The sequence below is a fragment of the Ambystoma mexicanum genome, chromosome 4p (genome assembly GCF_040938575.1).
Source record: "Ambystoma mexicanum isolate Mex_15411 chromosome 4p, UKY_AmexF1_1, whole genome shotgun sequence".
Taxonomy (NCBI): domain Eukaryota; kingdom Metazoa; phylum Chordata; class Amphibia; order Caudata; family Ambystomatidae; genus Ambystoma; species Ambystoma mexicanum.
The window spans coordinates 309,902,518-309,919,928 of record NC_090927.1 but is presented as its reverse complement, the minus strand read 5'-3'; the positions used below and the strand labels follow the sequence as shown (position 1 = coordinate 309,919,928).

The 17,411-nt window shown below is 47.9% G+C and overlaps 1 protein-coding gene across 4 annotated transcripts in view; it reads right to left on the bottom strand.

The window, feature by feature from the left end:
* Positions 1-17,411, bottom strand: part of ATAD2B (ATPase family AAA domain containing 2B) — a 3,113,054-nt gene that overhangs the window by 1,863,841 nt on the left and 1,231,802 nt on the right. For all 4 annotated transcript variants that reach the window (XM_069605879.1, XM_069605877.1, XM_069605876.1 and 1 more), the window contains exon 14: positions 2,222-2,381. In XM_069605879.1, the coding sequence (XP_069461980.1) occupies positions 2,222-2,381 (160 nt within the window). The remainder of the gene's footprint in view (positions 1-2,221; positions 2,382-17,411) is intronic.

The window sequence follows — 17,411 nt, the reverse complement described above, 5'->3', positions numbered from 1 at the left end:
AAAAAGAAGGCAGTAACCTTGGGCTACAGTCTCCGGTGCCCACGCATCTCAGGTATTCATTCAGATACTGAGAAATTCTGCCTCCCACCAGGGTCTTGTGGGTCAAGGACTCAGTGGCTTAGAGGCGGCTGCAGCAGCAGCTGAAGGTAAGGTTGCTGCTGCTGGGGCTGATTTAGCACCTCTTCCTCGTCCACCAGGAGGGAATCTTCTCTGGCCCCTTTCTCCGGCTTGTCTTCTTCCTCTTCCAATTGAGGAATAGAAATGAAAGGACTTAACCCTCCAGAAGAATGAGCAGAATAGGGTTGTTGAGGTTGTCTATTGGCGGCGCGAAGGGATTTAAGATATGCAGCTTCTCCAAACTCTCATCTGCCTTGCTGCCAAAAAACCTCGAGCCATCAAAGGGCAAGTTGAGCAGTCTTGCCTGCACGTCTGGTGCAAACCCTGACTTCCTCAGCCACGCAAATCTGCGTAATACCATGCTAGCAGCCATGGATCTGCTGATGCTGTCGGCAGTATCCAAACTTGACGGGAGACATTCACTCATTGTCTCTTTACCATCTTTAATGATCACCAGGAAGCCGTCTCTTTCTTCGCCTTTCTGGATTTGTTCAGCCACCACAGCAACACAGTCCGACAGGGTAAACGTGAATCTAGACAGAGTGCATGTCACATTAGAAGATTTTAAGGCCATACTGCCTGCAGTGAAAACTTAACGTGCCCAGGCATCTTCCCTCTTGTCATCCCTGTCAGGGGAGGGGAATGGACGGTTTAGTTGATGTAGCTGCCTGAAATACCAAGCTTTCAGGAGTGGGATGCTTGGTCAGGTATTACGGGTCACTGCTGGAAGGCCTATACTTCCTTATGCAGTTCTTGTTAACTGCAGCAGCAGCTTCTGAGGCCTCCCAATTAGCAGAGACTTTCTTTTGCAGGGTCATCTGGAATGGTAAAATCCGGTCTTTCTGAGGACTTTGAGTCCAAGATGTCTGTCATGTCATCTTGTTCCTATGATGGAGTAGGCCTACTGCATCCCATGAACTCAATGACCTTTCATATCAGCTTTCTATAGGATGGGTCTGCGTGTTCAGAGATTGTCATACAAATCCCTCAGTCTAGATTCGTCTGAAATCAGTTCTTCTGGCACAGTGGGGGTGCCAAATTGCAGACCAAACGTCGGTAAACCCTCATCAGAGGGTTGATCCTCATCATAAATTGCCGACAGTGTACACGACAGTACAGATTTACACACCAAGAGTGTGCTCCGTGATTGATGAAAATGAAGAAAGAATATTTTCTTTTATGCCGTCTGCGTACAAAAGGTTCCTGAAAGTTCTGGAAAGCTCCACGTTAATATTGTCTAGGCCAATGTTAACCGCAAGCCAATAACGTGGAACGCTAGAACTAGGTTACTCGCGTTCAATAGCGGTATAATAATGCAGTATGAACCAGATGCTTGCTTTCTTTTTTTTTTTACGTGCCCAGGGCTTGATCTTGATTAGGCATATAGGTTATATTAGAAGTATAATTATAATGAATTCCTCTCACTCCCACTTACTTCGCGTTGGGAAGTTGGCTCATAAAGTCCAGCCTCTTAAAAGGCACAAGCACAAATAGGGAGCAGCAGCAGTAATTCACGTCCTCCGTTCTCAAAGTCAAAAGGAGAAATGAGCAGGCAGGCAGGCATGGCAGAACACTTACCACAACACTTCGAAATATTTGAAGCTGGGATAGTGCAAGATCAATGGTGAGGTGTCAGGAGATGTATAAGAGGTGAACTACAGTAACGCAATGTGATAGACCTCTGGATAGAAACTTTTGGTTATAAACAATAGACTAAACGAGGTTCTAGCAGTTGAACCTGTATGCTAAATAAGGCTCTTATGGTAGCGATTACTTTTTTTTGGGGGGAGGGGAGGGGAGGGGTAGGAGACGAAGATTAATTTGTTCTTCATGTATGATAAGGTGTTTGTCACTTGAAATACAATTTACTTGATGTATAAGCGCCTTACAAATGCACAATAAATAAATACATATTGCTGAGATGTTATTTGAATACGAAAATTAAAACATCCTTATAAAAAAAGAAATGCAATACAAAATGTTGGGGAGATTTAAAAATTGCACCCGCTAAAAGAAAATGCACTTTGCACAAGCCAATGTGGTATACCATTTTCATCACATTCACTTGTTTTAAAAGAAAATCTGCCATATCAGACATAATTACCTTTTGATTAGGCAAACTGAAAAGAAATTCTCTGTCAAAACGACCAGGTCTCCTGAGGGCAGGGTCTATGGAATCAAGTCTGTTGGTAGCACCAATAACAACCATTTCTCCTCTGTTGTCCAATCCATCCATGAGGGCAAGCAAAGTAGATACTATGGAACTAGAGAAAAGATAAATAACAAAATATAATGGAAGAAAATGGCATCGTGGTTAGATCCTATATGCTACATACATGACTATACTATATCCCACAACTACAACAGATGTGAATGACATCTCCCTAAGACATGTATATAATGGCAGTGATGAAACAGAGGAAAGATGCAATGGATTAGTGGTACAAGTAACATACTGCCATTCAAAATCATCCAGCACTTCACTATCTAAAAAAGTTTCTCCCATTATTCCAATAATCAATGCAAATAATATGTGATGTAGGCTTAAACAGTTGATGTTCTCTAGAATGGAAGGGAAGGTTTCTCTCTAAGATCTGGAGTTGAAAAGTAGCTCCGTTCATGTGAAGATGTATACGCATGCTAATGTCTTAGAATGCAGTACCAGTTTTCATCACCGATGTGTACTCTAAGCAAGTAAGCACTTTGTGCTAAAAGTTGAAGAGAAAGCCTGCACTGCTTTCATGTGCGGCACTTCATTTGGACTGCCTGTAGAGGCGTGGTTTAATTTGGAAGATTCTTTAGTGAGCTGGCAGGTACACATGGCACTATGGGCCCATAATGCTACATGAGGTACAAGAGGCAATTCTTGGTTATCAGCATATACCTCGGATGCTGCACAGCATCCCAACGACACAATATGCTTTAAGTACAACGAGCAGCATGGCAAACTGCCATGCATAGACTTTGCATTCTAAAGCACAAGTTCACTGTGTGCCCGTGGGTTAACATGTAGATCATGCTTTATGTTTCAAGAGATTTGGCCTCTTAGATTGCCAGGATATTGTTAAGAGCCTTGTGAAAGGAGATGTGCATGCATATGTTTAGACGCTCATTTTGTTGGTGTGGGTGTGCTTCTCATTGCTGTGCAACTTTAAAAAAAGAAGACGAAGTCTCGTTGTCTTACGTCTTACAAATCAAGGAGGCTGATGCAATCTGTGCAGCAAAGAGGTGGAGCTGTATGTGGGCGTTCACCTAGTTTAACTTGATGATGTGATGCATGTGATTCACAGCAGATATCCTTTCATCCCACTGTGCCTTACAGATTTTTAGAGGAATTGTTTAATGGATGTGAGGAAATGTTACTTGCTGTGTTTAATGTTCTTTACATTACAGTATTTTTATACCACCATTACCCGAAGTGCTGCACAGAGGTCCGGATGTACAACCCCTCTCCCATCCCCCACCCTCCTATGGCCTCTCACCGTACTTCTTCGCCTCTCTCCGCCTGCTTCCCCGTCACACCCAATGAGGTTACCAGAGTTGTCTGCTCTATGAATGTCTCCTCCAAACAGGTCTCCCCTTGCTCCTCCAGAACCAACAAGGATAACATTGGCTCGCTTGCTCCCGCTCTTGCTGATTTCTGCAACCACTCTTGCTACTGGATCCTTCCCTTCCTCCCTCAAGCATTCCCTTGTGCGCTCCTACTTGTGCAGCTAACTACCATCTTATTTCTATCAACCCATTCCTTGGGAAACTCCTGGAGAAGCTGGCCTTCCCCCAACTTACCTCACACACTGAACTTGTTGGGGGTCTCCACGACCATCAATCTGTATTCCGAGCATTCAGAGGCATGGAAACTGCTTTTCTGAAAAGAACTGCTCACATCCCTGGACTCCAACTCGCCAGTTGTCCTCATTCTACTTGATCTCTCATCTGCCTTTGACACGATGAACCATTCTATCCTCATGAAACGACTCCATAATACCCTGGGTATCTCAGAGCATGCACTGGACTGGCTCACCCCTTTCCTAACTGATCGTCCGTCCCACGTTATTCTGGGCACCTTCTCTTCACCTACCTCCTCCGCCTGTGGTATCCCCCAGGATGAAACCTTTCCCCTTGGCTCTTCAACACTTCGCATGCTCCGCTGGCACGCATCATTTCCTCCTCCTCCCCTAATTTCCAGTGCTACGGAGACAACACTCGACTCTTCTTCAAACTTCCTGCTGACTCTCTTGCGTCTTCCATCATCCGAGACTGCCTATTCTCCATCCAGTCCTGGTGCACTTCCAATGATCTCTGCTTCAATGCCAGCAAGACTGAGATCCTTCCTATTGGAACCCCTGGTCCCCCTTTCTTCCCTTTACTCTGGCCATCCTCTATGGGCTCTCCCCCTTCTCCTTCATCTGAAGCCAGAAACCTTGGCAACATCTGACTCCTCTCTATCCCTCCTCCCTCACATCCAGGACATTGCCAAAAAGTCCAACTTTCAACTCTTCCTTCTCGAAGAAATTCTCCCTTTTCTCACTTTCCCCAGAAACTCAATGTTACCAGAGCTCTAGTTGTCTATAGACTTGATGGACTACTGCAACAGCTTTATCTTGAATCTACCCTCTTTTTCAAATTCAAATCCCTCTACATCATCCACAAGGCTGTCTGGGGTCAGTGACCGCGCTATCTGCAACTTGCTATTACTATTCTCTCCCTCTAGACCTCTACGTTCCTCTGGAACCAACTCTCTGTGTGTGAAGCGTTTTGCTAAACAGAGGGCCAGAGGCCGATCTCTAGTTTCTGCTGGCTCCCTCTTGTGGAACAACCTCCCTCCGCCTCTTCGTCTTGTGCCGGACCTCCTCAAATTCCGGAATCTCAAGACTTTCCTTTTTATCTCCTGCTTTTATTCCTCCCTCCTCTGCTAATCTCAGTCACCGTGATTGGTGACCAGGGTCCTTATGTGTCCTCGGGCCTACGCCTCCTACACCCAATCATCTCAGGTTCTGCCTCGGCAACCGACTGGCCTATGCCATTGCGGGCCTGAACTTACCTGCATATGGCAGCTCAACGTTCCCTAGCACTTACTTTACTTGGCCCTTACATCTGCTGCTCACCCACGAGCCAGAAACTTCAGCACGTACCCTCACTTTCCGCCGACTGCACTTGCACGTTCTGAATACTCAACGCATAGTAGGTTCGTTTTTTTCCTTATATATATATATATATATATATATATATATTGTTTTTCAATCCCATGTTCCCTCCCAGTTGCCATGTGGGCACTTTAAAACACAATTTACTTGTTGTATAAGCGCCCAACAAATGCACAATAAATATGTAAAGTGAAAAAATGGTGAAACCTCAAAACAAGACCCCTAGAATAACTAATATATTTATATTGCGTCACTCACCCAAAGGCCTCAGGGCGCTCACAAAACACAAAAAAAGAAAAACAGGAAGTGGTCAGCGGGGGGAGTACAAATAAAGAAGCAAACAACCTAATTATTTGTCAACAAGGAAAGTCTTCCAGTGTTTTTTTTTAAAAAGAGCAGTTGAGGTGCACTCCATCAGGCCTGGTGGGATTGCATTCCACAAGGCTGGAGCCCAAGCATTAAAGCAAAGACCACCAATTTTCTTTAGGTTTACTCGTGGTTGACAGTGTCTATTGGTGACATTGGAGCGTAGGACACGTCTGAAAGGGATTTTACTCACTCTTGAAGACAGGTATGAGGGTGCTTCCGTCCGAAGGCACTTGAAAACCACAACCAGGCCTTTAGACTGAATCCTATGCTCGACTGAAAGCCAGTGCAGTTTCCTCCGAGCATCAGAGACATGGAATTGGCGCTTTAGAGCACAGACTGCCCGTAGAGCACCATTCTGTGTGACCTGCAGGCATTAGCTTGAGAGGTTCCTATTAACAAGCTGTTACAGTAGTCCAGTTTCGTATTTATGATAGCAGCAACAATCATTGCTCGATTCTCCTCTGACGAATAAGGGCGAATATGCCATAACAAATTGACATAGTAGGAACAAGAGGATTTGAGATAGGTAACATGTTTCTTAAACGATAGATGCAAGTCCAAAAAGACTCCCAGTGTGTTGACAAAATCCAAGACTTCAATTACATTACTAGCAATTGTGAAGCTTTTAAAACATGGGTCCAATTTATTCCATTTTTGTTGCGCTCCTAGAATGAGCAACTCTGTTTTGGAGTTGATCAGAGCAAACAAATTTGTAGCCATCCACACCTCTATGGCTAGGAAAAAATCATTTATTCTTTCAGAATCGTTAGTATAAGAACCAGAAAGCTTCAACACGATTTGGGTATCATCCGCATAATTTGCAAATTGTACCCCCAAGGAAACAAGAGATCACATATATGCCGCAAATATATATTAAACAGCAGAGGTGACAGGCAGGAGTCCTGCAGGACTCCACAAGTAAGGGAGGTTCTACGTGATTGCGCATTGACTTTAATCACATTCGCTGTTCTTGGGCAAAGAAATTATTTTAACCAGGCAGCGGGAGAGGGGCTACACTTGCTAACTTCGATCAATCTATCTGCCAAAAGAGTAAGAGCAACTAAATTGAAAGCAGCAGAAAGGTCTAAAAGCATGAGTAGGGCCATGTTGCCCTCCTCAATGATACCAGCAATATTGGACTTAAGGCCCCATGATTAGGACGAAAACCAGACTGTTCCACAGCGAGAATGCCCAGTTGCTCTACAAACACTTGGTATTGGTTGTTATGCAATCTTATCCAGTATTTTCAGCACACATCAAACATTCGTAATGGGGCTGTAATTGCCCACCTCCATGGGGCCTAGGTTCTCCTATTTCAGTAGTGGTGTAACCCATGCCTCTTTAATGTTATCTGGAACGTGAGCTTCCTGAAATGAGCGATTAACAAATCTGGTAACCGATGGTGCAAGGGTCCTAAAGAAGTCTTTAAATAAGGAGGCAGGGAAAATGTACCCCTTACAACAATAGAATCAAAACTTAAAAAACAGGATTGTGCAATCTGAAAAAGAAAAAGCGTAAAACAGGTCTTCAAATTCGTTCCTGTTCTAACTTGAATAATGTCCAAAGGAGTGAATGCCAAAACTTTGTAGCCAAGAGTTGGAACGAACGAAAATGTAAAGAAACACAGGGCGATCAAGAAACCAAGAAGAAATCGAGAGACTGAACAAAGATTCATAGGCAGGCAATATTAAGAAAACAAGGCAGAGAGATAACATGGAGCAAAAGTGTGAACACATTTGAAAACCATACAAAAAATGAACAAATCTTGAATCAACAGGAGGGCACCATCATCAAGCTATGCAATGGGAAATCCTTGGTGAGGAATTTAAAAAACAAATTCCCATGTATGAATGCAACACAGAACTAAATGGAAAATGTGGATAGTTGGGTCGTGTGATGTAATGACTACTTCGCTGCAGGAGTACAGGGATGAGTAGTGAATAAAACTTCTACTCAGCCCCAAACTACTACTAATGCAGCATGGATCGTAAATCAAAGGTGTAAAAGGCACAACATAAATGGTAGGCCTCCTTCACCTCGTTAAGGTAGCAAGGCAGGCTATATTCTTCAAGTGGTGGTGTGAGCTAGCAAAAAAGCTTCCAAACAGCAATTTTAGTGGGGTACCTAAATAAAAATGTCAAAAAGGTTCTATAAAAACATATCTTTAATTACACTAACCATACACACAACTAATGAAAACACTAATAACCCACCACTGTAAGAGAAGACATAGAATATGCAGACTTTGTAATGAAAGCATACAATTTATCTCTGAATACAGCAGTGCACAAGCAATATTTACAGCAGCAAAGTGAAGTTAAAAAAAGGTGGTCTTTAAAAAGGCAAAGAGTGGAATATTAAATGTCAGTAGGGTCGTTTAAGGTAGACCAGAGGAACAGAACCGCTTCAAATACCTTTTGGACATGTTAGTGCTCGACAGCATCAAGACAGGCTTCTAGGTGCTTTATAATGGGTTGAGTCAGTGTCCCAACATTTGAGTCGATTGGTCTCAATGGATTGAGTAAGTCGAGACAGTCTACTCAGCGCAAGAACAGACAGGCGACGGTTGAGTCGGTGGCTCGAATTGGCGAGTCAGCTGGAAAAGGGTTTAAAGATGTGATGCAGGTCTTCAGTTGCAATTGACTCAAAAACAGCTGGAGAATTGTCAGGTGATGGTTGAGTTAGTGGCTCGACAGCTCAAATCTGATAAAAAAGTGGTGAGTTTCAAATGCTGCTCTGGGTACTTATAGGGGCTCGGAAAACTACTCTAAGCGGTTGAGTCGGCTCTGAAGCAGATGTTAGCTGGAATACTGGACCCAGAATGGTTCCTTACATTATGGTTGCAGGGTAGGGCGCAGGGGGAAGAGTCCATTTAGGGTCTCCAGTCTCCAAGGGAACAGCAATTCCTTGTTCTGCACTTCCCAGCCAGGAAGGATGACGGAGAGCACTTGCATGGATGGTCCCAGCGAACAGGATCCTGGGTATGAGTGATCTCAACTGCAGGCAGATCTTGTCCAGATAACAGGTGACCCCAAAGGTTCATCTGGGATGGGTGAGGGAAGGAATCCTTTCTTCTTAAAGCCTGTATCTTCACCTCTATGTAAACAGACTTTGAAGAATGCTATACCCCCAATAACATTCCAAATGGCACCCTCCTTCTCTAGTCGATATATGATTTAACAGAGGATTTTGTCTTACCCTCCCTTGAATAGACAATCTGCCACAGCAGATTGGTCCCCCTTCTAATCTTCTTTAAGGGTTTGAAAGCCAAATAGCCCAAGTCGGGCTGAAATCCAAAATACCCCACAAACGGGTGAGAAACCTAATAGCCCACGAGGGGCTGTGACCGAATAGTAGAAACAGAATTGGAACCCAAGATACTCCAGGTTGGGGTGAAAGTCATTACTAGTCAGGGTAATACAGGTTTCAGGACAGAGGACTGAATTGATTGTAAGCACTACTGAAGAGCACATGTTCTTTTATTTGTTGTACTGGGGACCCCACCTCCTTAGAAGTAGTGTCAGGACAGGCATGGTTTCCTTATATAAAACTGATGAGTTGCGAACATGACTTCTTGTCCATTTTCTAGGTCTGATTTGCCACAGGTGTCATCAAACCGGCTCAGCAGAGTTGCACTATACTTTTCGTCACAGAGCATTTTTGGAAGCTCACTTTCAGAGGCAGAATCACCAGCATCATTTTATATGAAAAGTCAACAAAAGTCAGGCTAGTCCGTCCTCAAATATGGCATTCTATCACAGGAAGATACGAGAAAAGTAGTAATCAAGATGCAATAGTACAAAAGAACTCTGGAAGAAGAAAACTAACTTATTACAGGTTTTCTTGATTTTATAAAGCTGAAAACAACAAAACTGAAGCACAAAAGCAAACGGGGAATGCAAAGAAAAAAAGACTATTCAAAGATCAAGTCCAAATTACAGGACTGATGCCCAAGTTAAGGTTGGAGCAGCGGAAAGAAAATAGGAAGAGGCAAAATAGATAGCAACTTTAAATCAAGTCTACCGGTTGTCAGGAAAACTTTATGGCGCTGGAGACTCACTACTGCTTAATAACACATTCTGACCTTTGAATTTTCTGGAAGAGATTGACTAACTTTGTATGCACTTAATTTGGCCCACTATGAAATCCATGAGAAGTACAGGTCTAAGCCTCCATAATACCAGAGTGATGCTATTTTTGACTTGATTATGGATGAGTCGTTTGCAATTGTAAGTCCACTCTCGAAGTAAAAGGTTTCAGCTCCTGTGACCATAGTTTTAGGAACAGGTACTCCTCTAATACTGAAATCAAAATGTTATCACGGAACATAGCTGGGATAGGTAAACTAAAGGATCACAATACTAAACGTGTACTACTGAAAATCAGAAGAACAAGTTACTTACCAACTGGTAACGTTCTTTCGATTGGATGTTCCTCCAACGTATTCCGCATCTTTGACATGTAATGTCCACAGATGTGTACTTCGGTAACTTTTTCGGCAGAGGGCTTCCTGCCTCGACGGCATTGGGTCGATGTCCCTCGAAGGCCTCCGTCGAGGGCGACGTCACCAGATGTTATAAATAGGACGCACGGCGCCCGTAGCCTCAGTTTATGTTTTTTTCCCTCATAACGTGTGGCATGCACATATGCAATGCCTGCTTGACTGCACATAGCCTTGCGGAAACGTAAGCTGCAATCGCATAGGAAATTCTCCAGAGGGGTAGGCTCGGAGGGCGATGTGGAATATGTTGGAGGAACATCCAATCGAAAGCACATTACCAGTTGGTAAGTAACTAATTCTTCAAATGGATTGTGTCCTCCAACATATTCCACATCTTTGACAGACTCCCAAAGCAGTACCGAAAATCGAGGAGGGAACAGAATTTAGAGTACCCAATCAGAATGCGGAATAAAGAACCGCCTTACCAAAGGCCATATTTTGACAATGGATCGTATCCAGGGAATAATGTTTAACAAAGGTGTGGATAGAAGCCCATGTGGCTGCATCAAAAATATTCCTAATAGGAACTCCCTGTTGTAGGGCTGTGGAATTAGCCACGCCCCTAGTGGAATGAGCTCGCAACCCTTAAGGAGGGTCCTTACCCGCCAATCGATAACATTCAGTAATGGTGAGGATAATCCACCTGGACAAGGTCTGTTTGCTAACAGCCTGGCCCAATCGGTGTCCAGCATATCCCACAAAGAGTTGATCGCCCACTCTGACCCTGGACATCCTAGAAATATAAAAGCTCAGAGCTCTCCTAGGGTCCAACCTATGGAGTCGCTCCTCTTCCTTATCAGGATGAGGAGGATAGAAAGACAGAAGAACCACTTTCTGGCTCAAATGTAATTCAGACACTACCTTAGGCAGAAAGGAAGACCGTACCCTCAGTACAACCCTATCCTTGTGGAACACGGTAAAGGGCGGCTTAGATGAAAGTGCCTGCAATTCACTCACTCTGCGAGTGGAAGTAACCGCAACCAAGAACACCGCCTCGAAAGACAATCTCAAAGGACAAGAGTGCAAAGGTTCAAACGGAGCACCCATCAGGAATTTCAAAACCAAATTCAAATCCCAAACCAGCACCTGGAAAGGGGACGGTGGGAACACATTAGTGAGCCCTTTTCAGAAATTGGGTAATCAAAGGAATCTTAAAGTAAGGACATTCGTCAGACGAGGGCTTGAAGATAGACTGCGCCGTCAGGTAACCTTTAATGGTACCCATTTGAAGGCCCCTGTGGGCCAAAGAAAGTAAGAAAGAAAAACCATAGGAATAGAACACTAAACATGATCAACATTTTGTCCTCTGAACCAGTCGAAAAACTTATATATAGGGATTTTGTTGCCTCCTGGCCGAAAGCAACACCTCCAGTACATCATCCGGGAGTTCCCAATCCTTATGCCTCAACCTTTCAGATATCAAGCGTGAAGGTTTAGAGTCCTGACCTCTGGATGGAGAACCGGACACCCCCTACTCGCAAGAGCAGATCCTGTCGATAGGGAAGAAAGCGTGGAGGGCAGATGGACATTTCTAGAAGGTCCGGGTACCACGCTCTCCTGGCCCAATACAGAGCAATGAGGATCATGTGGGATCCGAACCTCCTTAACACTTAACACTTGAGGAATGACGGAGACTGGAGGAAACGTGTGCAGCAGTGGGAATTACCAATCCACTACGAATGCGTCTCCTAAGGCTCCTCTCGGAGGAAATTCCCTTGAGCAGAATCTCTCGCACTTCCAGTTGGCACTGGTGGCAAATAGATCCACTTGTGGGGTTCCCCAAAGGGCGAATATCTCCAGAAGGACTTCCTGAGCCAACTCTCACTCGCGAGACATCGTGCTCTGCCTGCTCAGAGCGTCCGCCGCCGCTGCATTGTTCTCTCCAGCCAGATGAACTGCTGAGAGCGAAATTCATTGCTGGATTGCCCAGAACCAGAGCTGCATTGCCTCTCTGCACAATGGGAGTGAATCTACCCACCTCTTTTGTTGAGGCAATGCATGGCCACTGTGTTGTCCATCATGATCAGGACACTCTTCCCCCGCAGAGACGGCATAAAATCCTTCAGGGCCAGCCTCATGGCCCTCAGCTCTAACAGGTTGATGTGGAGTTTGGACTCCGACGGACACCAACGACTGCCGGCCGTCAAGTATTCGGCATGCGCACCCCAACCTGTGAGGGAAGCGTCCGTCACTACAATCGCCTCCGGCCACGGTTGACAAAACGGCTCCCCCTTCATCAGGTTCCCCTCGTTGGCCCACCACGGAAGATCCTGGGAGACCGAGATTGGAATCTGAACTGGAGCCAACATCTTGCCTGAGAACTGTGACCACTGCATCTTGATCTCAGCCTGGCCTCTGGCACCAGAAATTTGCAGGATGCCAGGAGGCCGAGCAACCTTAAGAAGTCGAAAGTCGGGAGACTCTGGGCATGTTGAAACTTGTCCACCATCTGCACAATGTGATGAGCCCTTACCTTGGGAGGCGAACATTTCCCCCAAGGACGTGTCCAACACAGCCCCGATGTACTGGAGCTGTTGAGAAGGTGTCAGATGCGACTTATTGAGGGAGAAGCCCAGCTTGTGGAGTGAGCGGCATGTGAGACCGAGGTGATCCAATGCTGGCTTGGGAGAACGCGAACAGATCAGCCAGTCGTCCAGGTAGGGGTAGGCGTGATTCCCCCCTCGCCTGAGATACACTGTCACCACCACCATGAGCTTGGTGAAGACCCTCAGGCCGAGGTCAATCCGAAAGCAGGACCCAAAACTGAAACCTCAGGTACTTTGTGCTTGAGATGATTCGGCACATGAAAGTAAGCATCCTGTAGGTCCAGAGACACCAACCAATCCTGTAGTTGAAGGGCCTGGAGCACTTGAGAAAGAGTGACCTTCTTGAACTTGTCATTCCTGAGAAGTTTGTTCAACCAACGCAAATCCAGGATGGGTCTCAATCCCCATTCTTTCTTCGGAATCAAAAAATATGGGGAATACCATCCCTTGTTCCGCTCCGCTACAGGCACCAGTTCTATAGCGCCTTTCTCTAGCAGGGTCAAGATTTCCTGCACAATGAGCAGATCTGGAACCTTCAAAGAGAGATTCCCCGGTGGATTGTTGTGACGCTGCTGTAGGAAGGGAAGGCAGTAGCCGTGGGCTATTATATCCAGAACCCACGCATCCGAAGTAATAGCTTGCCATTCTTCGAGATGCTGAGACAGTCTGCCCCCAACCAGCGAACCATGGGACATGGCCTCATGACTGTTTTGGAGTAGCTGCGGCAACGCCTAAAGGCAAAGAGGCAGCTGCCTGAGCGGCTTTGGCACCCTTATTTCCCCGACCACCACAGGTACTTTTTCGCTGACCCCTTTGACTGGCGGCTCCTCTCGTTCTACCAAAGGAGGAGTAGTAACGAAAAGAACCTCCACTCCATTGCTGTACCCAAGGACGAAAAGGCAGAGGTTGACGCACAGCTGCGCTTAAAGATTTCGCCGCAGCTTTTGAGGTCTGCAACCTCTCAAGGCTTTCGTCAGCCTTGCTGCCAAACAAATGCAAGCCATCAACGGGCATGTTCAAAAGACGGGCTTGCACATCCGGAGCAAAACCAGACTTCCTCAACCATACAAATCTGTGTATAACGGTGCTCGCAGCCATGGACCGGCTAACACTGTCGGCAGTGTCCAAACCCTGACTGAAGGGATTCACACATGGCATCCTTGCCATCTTGCACGAGAGCAAGAAACCCTTCCCCTTCTTCCGCCGCGAGAATATGCTCAGTCGCAAGAGAAACAATTCCACAGGGTGTGTGAAAATCTTGTGAAGGCACAAGTGGAGTTGGCTGATTTCAGCGCCATACTGCCCGCAGAGAACACCTTGCGTGTCCACACCGTTGAAGGGTTTGTCGTCCCTATCAGGAGGGATGGTAGGGTATGCCACCTGCCTCGAGGTGGCCATAGCCGCCTGAACCACCAAACTCTCGGGAGTGGGGCGAGATGAAAGGTAGCTGGGGTTGCTATTGGAAGGGCAGTATTTTTTAGTTAACAATTTGTTAACTGCTGGAAGAGATTCCGGGGTCTGCCAAGCAGCCGCCACCCTTTTCTGCAAGGTCAAATAAAAAGTTTACACCGGGTCAAAGGACGGACCTTGATCCAGAATATCCGTCAAATCATCCTGAACAAAAGCTTCAGGAGGAGTGGACCAACCAAGATATTCCTTGACCCTAGCCATCAGTCTCCTGTAGGACGACTCAGCATGAGCCCCAGGCTCAGGCCTGCCGAATTCCACCTCAGGAGAAGTGTCTAGGCCACTAGCATCATGAAGAGATTGCTTTAACTCTTCAATTGACTATCCCCTGAAAATACAGAAGCCACGTCAGGCTCAACAGGGACAGAATTTAAATCTGGGAGGCCACCAGGTGGCGCAGGCAAGATGGCTGCCTGAACTTCAAGCTCCCCACATGGCCCCGGGAAACAAGCTAAAAGACGTGCCTTGAAAACCAATGAGCCCCGATTGCCGGCACAAATTGAAAAAGGGAACCGTCGAGGAACGTGAGGCAGTTTACGCGGTCTCCGGAGGTGCTTCTGTTCTCCCGCTGGCCGCCCACGGATCACGGCCCTCCCCCTCCCCCAGGTGCTCTCGTGGAACCTCCACAGCAGGAACCGTGTGTTGGCCAGCCGCGCCGAGGGAGGAGGAGCCGGGCCCTCTGCCTGTGCTCGCCCGAGAAACAAGCGCTGCTCGACACAACATCACAGGGCTTGGCGGGCCCCCAGAAGATCTTCATTGGTTGCCGGCAGCCCACCCCCCCAACCCAGGAGATAAGCGGCGCACGGCCGTCCATCACAGGGGAACGGTGAAAGCAGCGAATGCGGCGCCCTGCCGCGCGGAACACCCGTGGAGCCGTGTCCCCCCCACTGACTCCGGCGCCATAGACACGATTTGGCCCGGGCCGACACAGGAGCGCGCCTGGGCCCCACCTCTGTGACCTGTCCACCCGAGTAACGGCGCCACCATAAGGACAGCAGGGGCCCGCCTCCGTGGCCCATACCCCCACATAGCACCGCCGCCATAAACACAGCAGGGGCCTGCCCTGTATCAACCCCCCCCCCCCCCGGGGGCAGCGACAACGGGCAGAGGAGCCTACGAAAACACCGGGGGAGGCTCAGGCCGTCGCAGGAGCACGCCTGGGCCCCCCCCTCCCAGCCTGCCCATCTGCCAGAACGGGCTCCACTCGAGGGGATCTGGTTGCTGGGCCCCGTGGCCCCAGTTCCACACCACGCTGCAGAGCCGTATTGGGCCCCCTGCTCACCAGCTACATCCTGCTCCGCGCTGTGGGTGCTGCACCACCCGACTGCTACGCAGTAGCTGCCCCAGGTGAGAAACAGTGCCACCCCCCACCCAGGGGGCCCCCTTAGAGTCCGCACCCCCCTGCAATCAATACACCAGCACAGGGGGCCCGCCACATTGTGGGGACACAAGGCACCAAATCAGGCCGAACCCACCTCCGGGTAGTGGAACCTCCAGTATCAAACCTCCAGCTGCCGGACCCTCCGGAAGGAACACCTCAGTGGGCCAGGCAACCCCAGCAGCCTAGGGCCGAGCCAGGGGAGGCTGCGCTTCTGGCGAAATTAAAGTGGTGCACAACAGACCGGAGCACAGACACTAGCAATAGAGCTCCACCATCTGAAGATGACCACAAGGACTCGAGCTAAAATGGCAGGGCTGGCGACTCAGGGCCCTAGGACCCTCCCTGAAGACACCCCGAGAGGTCCCGGCACCCCAAGGCGATCGACAACCCATGAGCTGGAGGGAAACTCTTGCGAAATATCAGTTCACCCCAGGACACCACACAATGGAAAACGGGCCCCACCGCCACACAGCCCCCAGACATGACTGCCATGCAGTATAACATCCAAATGATCCTTGAGGAGATCAGGAGCACGAGGACAGACATGGGGGCCAAACTGGCTGACCTCACGGCCAAGGTTTCTACACTAGAGGACCGAATGGAGGGGGTTGAGAATAATCAGGCATCAACGGACCTCCTTGAGATGCAAATTGACATCAGATTCAAGGAACTGCAGCGCCGCGAGGAAGATCTCCGGCTCAAGGTCGATGATATGGAAAACCGGGAAAGGTGAACAACTTGAGAATTTTCGGCCTTGAGGAGACAGAAGGTGAGACCCCGGTGGGACTGGAAAGCAAAATCCAAGACATCATCAGAACTGTCCTGGGTTCAGACTCAGGCGAAACTCTCCTGCTCGACAGGGTCCACCGGGCTGGCGGCGGAGGCAGGGGCCCACGCTCAGTCTTAGCAAGATTTCATTATTACAGAAACAAAGCTAGGGTACTCAAGAGGGCGAGAACCTTGCGTGACATTCAGCATGGGAATTCCAGAGTGACAATAAACCAAGACCTCTCCGCCCTCACACTCCAGATGAGAAAGAAATGCCGCTCCATCACCAGAGTGCTACAAGAGAAGGGGGTACGATATCGCTGGGGTCATCCATTCTACCTGGTGTTCGAATGGCAGGGCCGGAGATACCAGCTAGTCACAGAAATAGACATTCAAAGGGCCACAGATTACCTTACGGGTGACCTCGTGGGATCATCCGGAGATCAAAATGGAACCGACAGGGATCACGGGCGCGCCCCTCGGGGCCCAGACCCCTCTCAAGAGAAGCTAAAAGTCAAAGGCTCACGCAAATTCCGGAAGACCAGACACCTCTCAACGGATCGGGGGGACCCCCACATGATTACACACATTTCAATCAAGGCTTAATCATCATGCCAAGGCTCGATTCATGTCCTTTCGACCTGAGGACCTCGCTGGGCGCAGTATGTTTCTCCCACGGTGTGCGGGAAGTTCTTTGTTCAAATGACCTAGGTCAGAGTTAATATGTTGCCCATTTTGAGGCTGTTTTATCGTTCCATAGTGTGACACTTGGTGATTCTCCTTAGAGAAGTGTTGGTGGCCTACGACCCTGTGTTGTGACACGCACCAAGAGGAACGAGGGAGGTCAACCGTACGCCAAGGCTTGAGGGTTAAAGGGGGTGGGGCACCACAGCCGGATCCCCGCCACCAGCGTTGGAGGGATGATACTTAGTGGAGGTAAGGTGTCATACCAAAAATTCTGTTTCCCAGGGCCGGGGTAGTGACCCTGGCAGTTCGTTGCTCGCTTCAACCCCTTCGTGGGAGCAGGCGGCAAACGCCCTACAAAACGGGTAAGGGAGGGGGGAGGGGTATGGAGTTTTTGATGGGGTCAAGGGGAAGGGGGGAATCCAGCTCAAGTC